The 14,025-nt window shown below is 39.9% G+C and overlaps 1 protein-coding gene across 1 annotated transcript; it reads left to right on the top strand.

Annotated features, from left to right (window-relative positions):
• The first annotated feature begins 1,981 nt into the window (after positions 1 to 1,981).
• Positions 1,982 to 13,820, top strand: LOC127448801 (myoD family inhibitor domain-containing protein 2-like). Its single transcript, XM_051711638.1, has 4 exons — positions 1,982 to 2,247; positions 2,343 to 2,431; positions 9,843 to 10,031; positions 13,564 to 13,820. Exons 2-4 carry the CDS (start codon positions 2,347 to 2,349, stop codon positions 13,818 to 13,820), a joined length of 531 nt encoding a protein of 176 aa, XP_051567598.1. The 5' UTR covers positions 1,982 to 2,247; positions 2,343 to 2,346.
• The last annotated feature ends 205 nt before the right edge of the window (positions 13,821 to 14,025 follow it).

Below are 14,025 nucleotides of genomic sequence, written 5' to 3'. Positions count from 1 at the left end.
AAAACAAACCAAAACTGAACTCCTTTTCACCATAAATCTTGACATCAGCAGATAATGATTTTAAGCTTGATAACACTTCCTAGAGCCATCTAGCACTCTGAGCATGCATCAAGCGCTAAAGTGTCATCGAGCCTGAAATCATGATCGTGCCTAGAAACTGCAATGGCAAGATGTACAGTGAAGAAGGAGTTACATTTTAGTCTGTTCTCAGAGGATAGCTCTTTTACGTCTGTCTGTTTGATAGCTTCAGAAGACATGGATTAAGGATTAATTTTATTTTGCCTTTACGTGCTTTTCGGAGCATCAAAGATTTGGTCACCATTCACTTGTATCGTATGGACCTACAGAGCTGAGATGTTCTTCTAAAAATCTTTGTTTGTGTTCCTGAGGCAACTTTACACTGCAGAGTTAAGCCTGCTCCGTGCCTGCTCCAAATTCTGTGTAAATATGCTAAAGCCAGACTAAATTATTCCTGCTCTGACCCACCTCAGCCCCTAGTATCAAAGGCAGTTTTGATGCTGTTTGGTTCTGTGTAAATTAAATGCAGCATAAGAGCAGCCTTAAAGGGATTGTTCACCCAAAAATGAAAATTCTCTCATCATTTACTCACCCTAATGCCATCCCAGATGTGTATGTCTTTCTTTCTTCAACAGAACACAAATGAAGATTTTTAGAAGAATATATCAACTCTGTAGGTCCAACAAATGCAAGTGAATGGTGACCAAGCCTTTGAAGCTCCATAAAAGAGATAAAGTCAGCAAAAAGGTACAGTAATCCATAAGACTCCAGCAGTTTAATATGTATGTCTTCTGAAGCAACCCAGTTGGTTTTGGATGACAACAGACCAAAATGTACCTCATTTTTCACTGTACATCTTGCCATAGCATTCTTTAAGGCACAATCATGATTTCAAGCTCGATTACACTTCCTTGTGCTTGACACATGCGCAGAGCCTAGATGGCGCTATAGGAAGCATAGTTGAGCTTGAAATCATAATTGCCAAGTAGACTGCTGTCAAGATTTATAGTGAAAAAGGAGTTACATTTTGGTCTGTTCTCACCCAAAACCAACTGGATCACTTCAGAAGATATTGTTTTAACCACTGGAGTTTGATGGATTATCTTTATGCTGACTTTATCTGCTTTTTTGAGCTTCAAAATTCTGGCCACCATTCACTTGCACTGAATGGACATACAAAGCTGGGAAATTTTTCTAAAAATCTTTCTTTGGAAGAAAGTAAGTCATAAACATTTTAGATGGCATGAGGGTGAGTAAATGATTAGTGAATTGTCATATTTGGGTGAACTAACACTTTACGCTTTGATGTTGTCCTGACGAGCATATATTTCATAATTTAGCTTCATAGTAAAAAGTGTAAATTAATATTTCTATATTCATAATTGTATATTTAAAGCATTAAGATCATAACATTATTTATGCAATTATAAGTGCTGTGTAAATGCATTTATTCCTGCTCTGAGCAATGCCATTAATGGCTTAAGAATAAGTCAATTATAAGATCATTTTAATTTTTGGGTAAACTATTCCTTTAAGTAAGCTATTTTATGTTAATTTGGTGAAATTCTTAAAAATACGATATAACTTAAGATATCAAAATCAGAAAGAACAATGTTTTTTTATATGTATAATATATAAATTGTTTCTCCTAGAAAGCGAGAGAAAATAGCCTATTTTGCTGAAGTGTCCAATGTTTTGAAAATAACCTAAAATGTCACGTTAATTAAATTCAACTAAATGTAATCTTGAAAACATCTTTAGCCTATTTAGAACAGAAGTGTTGTCGTACTGAAAACGTATCGTTACCTTGAATCTTTTAGTTTGTTTTCATCTGTACCATAAACTAAACGCGCGTCAAGACGTCATCAGTGCAAGGCGTGTCATACATGTCAATCAAATGTGACGGGCTCTTCAAACCAGCAGTGACCAGTGACCACTAGCGGAAAAAGAGAGAGATGGTAGATGCGCCCCAATGCAGTTAAGTGATTCTTATTATCCTCATGGTATTATACTGAGGGTTCCTATTTGTTTTTCTCAATATCTTAAACCGACTATTCTTTACATTAGCGAGTCCAGAGTCTCGCGACGTACCTTCTCTCTCTTTCAGCGCGCGATTCTTTTTTCCACTGCTGAGGGCGTGACGCGCGCTGTAACATCACATATATGATTTTATGCTTAAAACTCTCATGAGGCGTCTTTTTATTCATCATCAGTGAAATTATATCAGTGGTAAGTCTCCATACATAGTTTTAGCAAACTTTTTGTGGGAATCGATTCCTTGATAAATTGGTATTATATTTGTACTGATATTTTAATCATATTAGACAGATGGCTGGACAAAAATCTAGACCCGACGAAGAAATCGAGCTTGATTTGATTAAAACTGGAGAAAGAACCACTTTGGTGAAAACAGGTAAGTTAAACAATAAACAATGCTGCATACAGATACATTAGTACACACATCTATTCAAACTATCTTTAAATCTAGGCAATGATTTTGGGATGTTGCATGACACATTGAACCAAAGGTATAGATTGAGACATTATAGATACTGTATATATATATATATATATATATATATATATATATATATATATATATATATATATACACACACACACACACACACACACACACACACACACACACACAGTACTGTGCAAAATCTTAGGCACATAAGGTGTTTCACAAAAGCATTTGTCTTAAGATGGTTATTTATATCTTCAGCTTTAGTGCGTCAATAGGAATTATAAATGTTAGACTCCCAAACATTAATTTTGCAAATAGAAAAGATTAGAATAGAAGATCAGGGAGTCCTGCAACAGATGTCATGGGCCCCACAAAGCCCCCCACTGAACATCGTGTTGTCTGAGATTACATAAGAGACAGAAGCAATTGAGACAGCCTAAACAGATAGAAGAACTGTGGTGAATTCTCCAAGAAGCTTGGAACATCCTATCTGCCAACAACCAAGAAAAAGGCAATCAGGTTGTCACACCGAATATTGAATTAGCTTTTTTATGTTTACTGGACTTTGTATGACATTAAGTGATAAATGAAAACTATTTATTTCATAATTTTTTGAAGACAGCCTCACTATGCAACATTTTTCACAAGTGCCTAAAACTTTTGCACAGTACTGTATATATTAAGAGACACTACATTTCCCCAACAACATTTTGAGGTGAAGGATGCCACAGTTCCCTTACGACTCAGTACACTTGACATTGCGTTTGCTATCGCATATGGGGAGTGTCCTTCCACACAACCTAGTTGAAACCTCTCTACAATAACGCCAATATTCTAATATTGGCTATGGTGTTTGAGTCCCGGCATTTTAGGTGCGAAGCTGTTCGCTATAAAAGCAGGCGCGCAAACACCATTCCTCAGAATTTTCTTCCTTCAAGACAGCGATTCATCTCTCATCTAGAAGCCCTCTACTGCTTCTTCGTCGACTACATGAGTCAGCGGCCGGGATCTTCACGGCAACGAGAAGACTCTCCGCTCCCCTGCAGTGTTCCAGCGAACATCACGCCGCCTCGCCACTTGACGCTTCACTGGTGAATAGGCCGCTTCAGCATCCTGATTCCCCGCAGCGCTTCAGCAGGAGATGTGTATCCTTATAAGCAATTGTATATTGTTATATTGTGTGTACAGTTGAAGTCAGAAGTTTACATACACTTAGGTGGAAGTCATTAAAACTCTTTTTTAACCACTCCACAGATTTCATATTAGCAAACTATAGTTTTGGCAAGTTGTTTAGGACATCTACTTTGTGCATGAGTAATTTTTCCAACAACTATTTACAGGCAAATTGTTTCACTTTTAATTGACTATATCACAATTCCAGTGGGTCAGAAGTTTACATACCTTAAGTTAACTGTGCCTCTAAGCAGCTTGGAAAATTCCAGAAAATGACATCAAGCCTTTAGACAATTATCCAATTAGCTTCTGATTTGGAGATGTGCCTGTGAATGTATTTTAAAGCCTACCTTCAAACTCATTGCCTCTTTGCTTGACATCATGGGACAATCAAAAGAAATCAGCCAAGACCACTGAAAAAACAATTGTGGACCTCCACAAGTCTGGTTCATCCTTGGGAGCAATTTCCAAATGCCTGAAGGTACCACGTTCATCTGTACAACAATAGTATGCAAGTATAAACACCATGGGACCACGCAGCCATCATACCGCTCAGGAAGGAGATGCATTCTGTCTCCTAGAGATGAACGTAGTTTGGTGCGAAAAGTGCAAATCAATCCCAGAACAACAGCAAAGGACCTTGTGAAGATGCTGGAGGAAACAGATAGTCAAGTATCTATATCCACATTAAAACGAGTCCTATAATGACATAACCTGAAAGGCTGCTCAGCAAGGAAGAAGCCACTGCTCCAAAACCACCATAAAAAAACCAGACTACAGTTTGCAAGTGCACATGGGGACAAAGATCTTACTTTTTGGAGAAATGTCCTCTAGTCAAATGAGATAAAAATTGAACTGTTTGGCCATAATGACCATCGCTATGTTTGGAGTAAAAAGGGTGAGGCTTGCAAGCCGAAGAACACCATCCAACCGTGAAGCATGGGGGTGGCAACATCATGATGTGGGGATGCTTTGCTGCAGGAGGGACTGGTGCACTTCTCAAAATAGATGGCATCATGTGGAAGGAAAATGATGTGGATTTATTGAAGCAACATCTCAAGACATCAGCCAGGAAGTTAAAGCTCAGTAACAAATGGGTCTTCCAAATGGACAATGACCTCAAGCATACCTCCAAAGTTGTTGCAAAATGGCTCAAGGACAACAAAGTCAAGGTAGTGGAGTGGCCATCACAAAGCCCTGACCTCAATCCGATAGAAAATTTGTAGGCAGAACTGAAAAAGCGTGTGTGAGTAAGGAGGCCTACAAACCTGACTTGGTTACACCAGTTCTGTCTGGAGGAATGGGCCAAAATTCCAGCAACTTATTGTGAGAAGCTTGTGGCAGGCTACCCAAAACGTTTGACCCAAGTTAAACAATTTAGTCAAGTCAATGCTACCAAATACTAACACAGTGTATGTAAATTTCTGACCCACTGGGAATGTGATGAAAGAAATAAAAGTTGAAATAATTCATTCTCTCTACTATTATTCTGACATTTCACATTCTTAAAATAAAGTAGTGATCCTAACTGACCTAAGACAGGGAATGTTTTCTATGATTAAATGTCAGGAATTGTGAAAAACGGAGTTTAAATGTATTTGGCTAAGGTGTATGTAAACTTCTGACTTCAACTGTATATATAAATATCTAAAAGATATATAAAAGATAGTTGCTTACGTGTTCGCGTCTTTTTAAAGATGTCGTTCCGTAAGTGTTCCTTGTGTGAGAGGCACATCCCACCGTCAGATCAGCATGAGAGCTGCATTCACTGTCTGGGCCGTGCCCATGCAGAGTCAGTTCTCATGGAGACAGAGAGGGCATGAGCCTCAAGATGCTCCGTACACAAATCGCCCTCGTTCAGAGGGACGATTCAGCCTCCTGTGTCCTCCCACCCGCCTCTTCTGTGATACCCAAGGGATCACGCGAGGAGGCACGGCGGGGCCGCAAGTTCGAGCAGGATGAATTTGAGGTGGTCCTCATGCCGGCACATGCCCCGCGAGCCCCTCAATCTCCATGTAACGCACGACCTCATCTCATTTGCCGGTTCTGATGCTGGGGATGATGATGATGATGTCGTGTCTCTCACTGTATCAGGCTTGTGTCAGTGGCTGACGCTACCGCCCCTTGCCCCGGCAAAGAGCGTGTATGCGCCACTGAAAAGGAAATGCTTCGCGTCCTTTCAAGGACGGTCGAAGAGCTCGATATCGAGTGGTTTCCAGAGGAACCTACACAATCTTGCCTTGATGAATGGTTCCTGAAGTCCGGACACCGTCAAGCGACCATGTCCCACAGATCTGTCCCGTTATTCCCTGAAGTTCATAAAGAACTGTCAAAATCCTGTTACGCCCTATTCAGCTCATCTGCGCAGCGATTACATCCTCTCTAATGTGGATCATGGGGAAGAAAACAGTTATGCCCAACTAACTCCCCTGAAAGAGGCCTTAGCGGCACATCTCTGCCCGGCGAGTAGCGTGTATGCGCCACTGACAAGGAGATGCTTCGCGTCCTTTCAGGGATGGATGAAGAGCTCGATATCGAGTGGTCTCCAGAGGAACCTACACAATCTTGCCTTGATGAATGGTTCCTGAAGTCCAGACACCGTCAAGCGACCACGTCCCGTAGATCTGTCCCGTTCTTCCCTGAAGTTCATAAATAACTGTCAAAATCATGGCGCGCCCTATTCAGCTCGCCTGCGCAGCGATTACATCCTCTCTAATGTGGTGAATCACCACATTCTGATTCGTTGGGACAACACAACAGTAGTGGTGTATATATGTCGTGCTGCCTCACGTATGGCTGGCAAAACACAAGTATGTGCTTCCCCCAGTGTGCTTCCTTCATTCTGTCATCATCAAAGTCCGAGTGGACATGGAAAAAGTTCTGTTAATTGCGCCGAAATGGCCCAAGCAGTCCTGGTTTCTGGAGATGTTAGAAATACTTGACGGGCCTCCATGGGAAATACCGCTAAAGAAAGATCTTCTTTCTCAAACACAAGGCATGGTTTGGCATCCCCAACCAGATCTGCGAAGCCTATATGTGTGGCCTTTGAATGGAGCATGCTAAACACGCCATAAATTACACATTCAGACATGAACACCATTTTACAGGACAGAGCGCCGCCCACGAGACGCCTCTATGCGCTAAAATGGAATGTGTTCACTGATTGGTGTCTTTCACATGGCAAAGACCCAGTAAACTGCTCCATACATGAAATTCTCATATTTCTTCAAGAGCGATTAGACGCAGGACTCACTCCATCAATGCTCAAAGTTTATGTGGCGACTATATCTGCATATCACGCACCTGAAGCCGGCACCACTATAGGCAAACATGATTTAATCATAAAGTTCCTTAGAGGAGCAAAACGATTAAATCCACCTTGGCCGGCTACAGTCCCGACTTGGGACCTAACTTTGGTCCTAAAAGCGCTCGCAGGGCCCCCCTTCGAGCCTTTGGACTCTGTTGATTTTTGCATGCTCTCCATTAAGACCGCACTACTGCTGGCTCTGGCCTCAGTAAAATGGGTCGGTGACTTACATGCACTATCAATTGACAATTCATGTCTGGAGTTTGGCCCCGGTCTTTCAATGCCACTGTCAAACCCAGAAAAGGCTATGTGCCTAAGGTTCTAACCACACCATTCTGAGCGCAGGTGTGCTATGGAGGACGCACGAAAAGGAATGTCCGTCTCCAAGCAAAGACTTTCTCACTGGATCGTTGATGCGATTACCCTGGCTTACGATTCACAGGGTAAGATTTGCCCAGGTGGTGTTAAAGCATGCTCAACTAGAGGCATGGCCTCCTCATAGGCATGTCTAGGTGTGTCTTTACAAGACATATGTTTTGCAGCAGGATGGTATTCTCAAAACATATTTGCAATGTTTTACAACCTAGACGTAACGTCTCTCTCTTCACAAGTCCTCTCTCTTTAGAGCGCTTGCTATTTCATTTGCCAAACATATACTTATGCCCCTCCCTTTAAGTACGGGCTCCCCATCATTTTACACAACCGCCTGCATTCAGGCTGTTGTAATTTACTATAAAGTCACAAGCACTTTCATTATAAATAAACTCCCTTCCCAGCTGGATTCATGAAGGGGTTAATTCATACTATATGACTATAGTTAATATATTCATTCTGAGTGCTCCCTCCTGACCCAACATGAGTGTCACTCACTTGTGGCATACGTCGGGACTGCGACATCATGTTTCCTCTCTGGAAGATTATGTTGTGTAGTGCGGCGTGATGGGATTCTGTTCCTCATGTGTTAGCAAACGCAATGTCAAGTGTGAGTCATAAGGGAACGTCTCGGTTATGTACGTAACCTCGGTTCCCTGAGACGAAGGGAATGAGACATTGCGAACGCTGGCCACACTACAAGACTCAGAGTTCTTTTGAGGTGCGAGAGATGCGCTCCTTCTCCCTCAGTCAGAAAATTCCGAGGAATGGTGTTTGCACTCCTGCTTTTATAGCGAACAGCTTCGTGCCTTAAAGGGCGGAACTCAATCACCATAGCCAATATTAGAATATTGCCGTTATTGTAGAGAGGTTTCAACTAGGTCGTGTGGAAGGACACTCCCCATATGCGTTAGCAAACTCAATGTCTCGTTCCTTTCGTCTCAGGGAACCGAGGTTACGTACGTAACCAAGATGCCATCTTTCACAGTTTTAAAATAGGTGAAATCTATCCCATTTCATAATGCATCTGTTCTCTATCCTAAAATCCAATAAAATAAACACCAAAAATGTTTAGCTTGTAGTTTTGATATCTTGATATATACTCAGACTTACAGTATATTCAGAACACAAAGTATTACAATGTGACTTCTTTTGTTAAACCCTTCTGGCCCATTAGTGCACAGCTCACCATAGTTTATTAATCTGAATAACCTGTAACAGAGATGATATCATGTACTGATGTACAAAAGGGTAATGATTGACAGCTAAATCAATTAACTGAATTGCTGATAATGGCATACCTGGGGTTATTGATTTGCTCTTGCCTGCTCATTCTGAAGTTGTTGTTTTAATTCCGTTACAGTGTATGTGCATGTACCAAAAAGCATGCACTCTACTATAATAAACAAAAGATTCATCATATTCGTAACGTCTGTCATTTCATAGTATGCTCACAAACACACTGAACACAAACCGTAGTACTTTCTGAAGAAACTATTCTTTATCCTCTTTTCTAAATTATTCAATTCGAAGGAGAGAAAAGGCAGGGAAAAAAGCAATACAGCCCAAAGCCATTTAAATTTTTCTCCTCTTCTCTTTTTTATTTTGGACTAACAATGCTGATTCTTCTATGGAAAATATGTCCCATGTGTTAATTAATCATCAGACATTAAATGTTGAATAAAAGAAAGAAAAAGCACATTTAATAATTCATTTGGGATAGGTGGGAGAAAAAATAAACAAGGTAGTGCAGCCAAAGCAATGATTCATTAATAGTTTGCATTCAGATCTGGCAGATTCATAATTGAATGATTCCTGGGCTCACTTTTAGAGCAGTGTGTGCAACGAGAACACATTTCAACATGTTTTCCTGGCAGGCCTTGATAGTTCTCTTAATGAGAACTGACACAGTGGATTTTAGAATATTGATTGTTCTGCATATAAAATTGTAGCATGCATATGTTTGTTACTGATGTTTAAAGTTTTGAAAGATGATGTTTGTAATTTTTTCAATGTTTAAATGCTCCTATCCCAGTTTATTGTGCAGATGCAGGTATTAGTAAGACATTCGTAGGTTGATTGATTTCCCGAAGAGTGTGATGAGTGTATAGGAGTATTTGGAAACAAATAAATGTAATGTGGGCAGTTATGTGTTTGTGTCTTCAGTTGTCTGACGTCAGGAAGTTGCTGAAATACGCGCAAGCCGTTTATGCAGCTTAGTTTTAATAAATGGTCATTTTTCAGCAGGGAAAATGTTTTGAGTTCTTAAAGTTACCTTATGTTTTGTCTCAAAACATCAGTCAAGATATACAGTAAAAAAGGAGTTATATTTTGGTCTGTTGGAGCGTGTAGGGAGACCGACTTGGTTGCGCCATGGAAGTGAACGGTCGCTGCAGAGCTCTTTTGCCATGGTTTTAATATGTAATTTATGGATTAGTCTGAAATTGCTCAAGATAAACATGCAGATTATTCCAAAAGACAATGGATTCTCTTCCTTTGCAGGAGTGGAGGTTTCCAGCACATTATCTGGGAAAACTGAACTGAGGCTTTCTCCTATTCCTGAGCTAGATCCCTGGGAAAGAGAAGCAAACATAAGCTCTCCAGAATTCTCTTACTCTTTATGTTCAGTGGACAAGTACAGCACTGCCTCCTCTTCAAACAACTCACTGTCTGACTCCCAAGAGAAAGGAGGTGAGCCATGCATCATCACATCCCGCCACCCCCCACCACCGGGGTGGTTTCGCAGACCACCTTCATGGATCTAATGTGTTATTATGAATAATAATTACAACATCAACAGCCACTATGAATTTTCTTGTTGTAAAAGAATTATCTCCAAAATTAGAGAATGTTGTTTTAAAAAATCCTTTGATTTTTTTATGAATTTATGTGTTGCCACAAGCATATAATTATGCATTTTTAAACTGTTAATTATTAAAACGTATCTATAATTTACAGTGAAAACTAAGGGAAAGCATACGTTTTTAAAGCTGTCTACATCAGTTGAATAACTGAATTAAGTGAATTAAGCAGCACATTCGATTAAACTTGCATATAAAGATGAATTATTAAAACCAGGCACTGAGAATATTATGATTCAACAGCTTTTTCGATATGAAATTAATTAGAACAATATATTTCCCCCATCTTTCAGCCGGTAGGTTCAGCTGAGTTAAGGTGCAGTCATTATGTCCCTTTCTAGGGCTTCACACATTCGTTGCAATGTGTTTCCTGGTATTATATTCCGAGGTTAATCTAATTCCTACTCTTATGCTCAGAGACGGGTATTTTGTCCCGCATTATGCTCAAATCTACTTAAACTCTTGAAAGCCCCATTTGAAGCTTGGTTTATATATATATATATTTTTTTTTTTTTTTACAAACGACCCTGGGCTGTACAGTATGGCAGTGTTTCTCTCAAAGAGATCATCACATTAAGTCGACTAAGCTAAAGACCTGCTAATTTTTAGGAATGTGTCATCCCCATTTATTTAATCACTTGGCAATGGCTCTCTCACAGCAGAGCACCGTTGATCCTCCAAGGAAAGAAAACACCTATATAGAGAGTTGATAATTGATTACATCTCCAAACAGCTCTATTCCTTTTCTCTTTGGAAGCAAAGGTGATTCGGTAAATTATGCATGTGTACAGAAGTGCCTGGCAAGAGCAGGGAGGCTTTTAAACTGTTGTACACAAGAGGTGCAGACAGACAGCAGGTCATTAAGGGCCTTTGAGTGTCCATCTCCATCAGCTGAAATCCCAAGGTAAGAGTTTTCAAAGAGGCATTTATGTTCTATAGCGTATGTAACAGTGTGTGGGTTTTTTAGCTCCTGTCATGATCATGTAATTTTGAGTGCTTGATTTAAACATTTTTGGACATTATTTTGTGCTTTGCTTTTTCAAACATTTTAACATACAGTTTGATGGTAACACCGTGCTTTGTTAGAGAGATGTGATAACTCATGTCACTGCTACAGTATACCTAAATTTGTGCTTATCACAGCAGTTTCCTGGTGAAATAAACACTAGAGGTGCTACAACAACAATGACTTTTATTCACTTTCACGCAAATCACGAGTAAAGAGGCATATATTATCAGTTCATAATCACTTACTATTCGCCTTGTTCCTCACATTATGCTGTCTTATGACATCAAAACAGTTTTGTCATTTTGTTTAACACGTGACTTGTAAGGTGAGACATTTCAACATTTGTATTACTTAACCAACTTATTTACATTTACAAGCTTGTTGAAATTGCCCAGTAGCTCAACTGATTTTGCATTGTGCTTGCGATGCAAAAGACCGGGGTATGAGTCATGAAAAGCATGTGAGCCCAAAGTGTCATAGAAGCACCACAGAAAGATGTGGTTACTTCAGCAATTGAGATTTTCGTCTCACATTTGCTTGTATGACACAGTCGGATAGGTTCAGGTTTAAGGTTTAGGGTGGAGAGGTAGGTTTTGTTGATTTAAAACTCTATAGAGCATTAAAAGCCTGTTTGGGAGAACATTTATCGTGCTTTTAGCACCACAGTGTGTGCATTTCCCCTCAGAACATCTGCAATATGTGTAATGAACTACGTAATAACACTTTGTATTAATGTTGCCACAGTCAAGTAATTTTCATGAGATCAGACTGGTAATATATAACCGGTCACACAACCATTTGTTCATGGGATTTCTCCTTTTTAATGGTATGTTTCAGCTGTGTAAATTGTGTTCTCATCACACCACTTTTATTGTATTGGTTTGCCAAAAGGCAACTTTTAACTGACATTCCAATTTATAGATTAAACTTTATTTGTTCCGCCCATTTGCTTTCATGACATATGCATTTAGCATCTGTGCCTATAACTCTTAACGTTTCCTCAAAATACCCATAGGAAAGAAAAATCACATGAGATTTTGTTAACAATATATGTTTTAGGGGCCTGGGTAGCTCAGTGGTAAAGATGCTGGCTACCACCCTTGGAGTTCGCTAGTTCGCTAGTTTGAATCCCAGGGCGTGCTGAGTGACTCCAGCCAGCTCTCCTAAGCAACCAAATTGGCCCAGTTGCTAGGGAGGTTAGGGGATAACCTCCTCATGATCACTATAATATGGTACATTTTCGGTGGGGCTCCTGGTGAGTTGAGTGTGATTGCCGCGGTGGATGGCGTGAGCCTCCACACGCGCTATGTCTCCGTGGTAACGCGCTTAACAAGCCACGTGATAAAATGCGCGGGTTGACGGTCTCAGACGCGGAGGCAACTGGGATTTGTCCTCCGCCACACAGACTGAGGCGAATCACTACGCGACCACAAGGACTTAAAAGCACATTGGGAATTGGGCATTCCAAATTGGGAGAAAAAGGGGAGAAAATCCACAATGTTTTACAGCATTTATTCGTCTTAGTTAATGTTAGTTAATAAAAATACAATTGTTCAATTTTAGGTTGTGTAAGTTTGTAGTGCATTAACTAATGTTAACTAATACAACATTTGATTTTAAAAATGTATTTGTAAATGTTTTAATTAATATTAAATAAGATTAATAAATACTTAATAAGTATTGTTCATTGTTAGTTCATGTTAACTAATGTTGTTAACTCATTTTTATAAATGGAGCTTAGATTTCTTTAATACCACAATTATTTCTCCTAGGCAGCAAAGAGTCTTAATGGAGAGCAAATAAAACTTTTGCTTAAGATTCTTCCTGATTCTCAGATTTTTACCTCCTGAGAAATTGACCCTAGTAATCACACGTGTCTCCCCTAGAGTTTCAAAAGAGATCTGAACAATGTCTCATGCTCACATTGGCCAAGATAGCTAAATATGCAATGAAAAGTCAAAGATTTCAATATGAACATTGCTCATCAAATTATTCAAAGACCAAATGATCTCGGCTATGCTATTTACATAAATTTTTAGCTCATTTGTCTACTTTTATTTCTCCTAAGGACTTTTAGGATAAACATCTGAGACAAAGTTTAAAATTACATGAAACATACAGTTACTAAGAACACTTTTAACTCTCCTGACCAATAAATGAGCAACCACTGAGCAATAGCATTTTTCTCTGGGTCAACAGACACTGCAAGTCAATGTTTCCTCCCTAAGGGAGGTTTTATAAGCGTCTTTTAAATGCACTTCCTTCTTGTGGCTGCCATGAATAAAGAATAGGTACATTAGCATCTCCTGTTAACTGCCCACAAATGCCATGGTTTCTTGGTCTTGTTGTTCAGAGGATTGTGCCGGGGTTGTGCTGAATTTTCTCTTCTGCCGATTCTACGACCTGTGTCTCATGCTACCTGAGACGTGTGAGCGAGCTGCTAACTTCATCTGTCCTGCCTACATGTACTTTTCTGCCCCTGTGGAACCTGTGCACAGCTCCGACTGGAACTGCAACTGTGATTTTGACTGTGGTCTCATGGATGCCTGCCACGAAACGGGGGAATGCCTTGAGCTTGCCATGGAAATCTCTGAGGTTTGCTATCGCTGATGTGCAAGCAAAGCGCAAGACTTTGTCCAATGCTTTGTTGAGGCTTTGGAATGATACTTTTATTTGTCACTTTGGTAAGAGTTTGCCATGAACTAAATGTAGATATTTACTCCAGAACATTACATTCTACACCAAAACAATGAAGTTTGTCAGTTTGTTGTTGAAGATATTGTTGTTCATTTGAAAGAAATTACTCTAGGTGGGA

This window comes from Myxocyprinus asiaticus, chromosome 12 (assembly GCF_019703515.2).
Source record: "Myxocyprinus asiaticus isolate MX2 ecotype Aquarium Trade chromosome 12, UBuf_Myxa_2, whole genome shotgun sequence".
In the NCBI taxonomy this organism is placed as follows: Eukaryota; Metazoa; Chordata; class Actinopteri; order Cypriniformes; family Catostomidae; genus Myxocyprinus; species Myxocyprinus asiaticus.
This window is presented reverse-complemented; position numbering and strand designations above follow the sequence as displayed.

Coding starts and splice junctions, on each gene's coding strand:
- LOC127448801 (XM_051711638.1), top strand. CDS start 2,347: ATGGCTGGACAAAAATCTAGACCCGACGAAGAAATCGAGCTTGATTTG. Junction 2,432..9,842: donor AACCACTTTGGTGAAAACAG/GTAAGTTAAACA, acceptor CTTCCTTTGCAG/GAGTGGAGGTTTCCAGCACA. Junction 10,032..13,563: donor TGACTCCCAAGAGAAAGGAG/GTGAGCCATGCA, acceptor CTTGTTGTTCAG/AGGATTGTGCCGGGGTTGTG.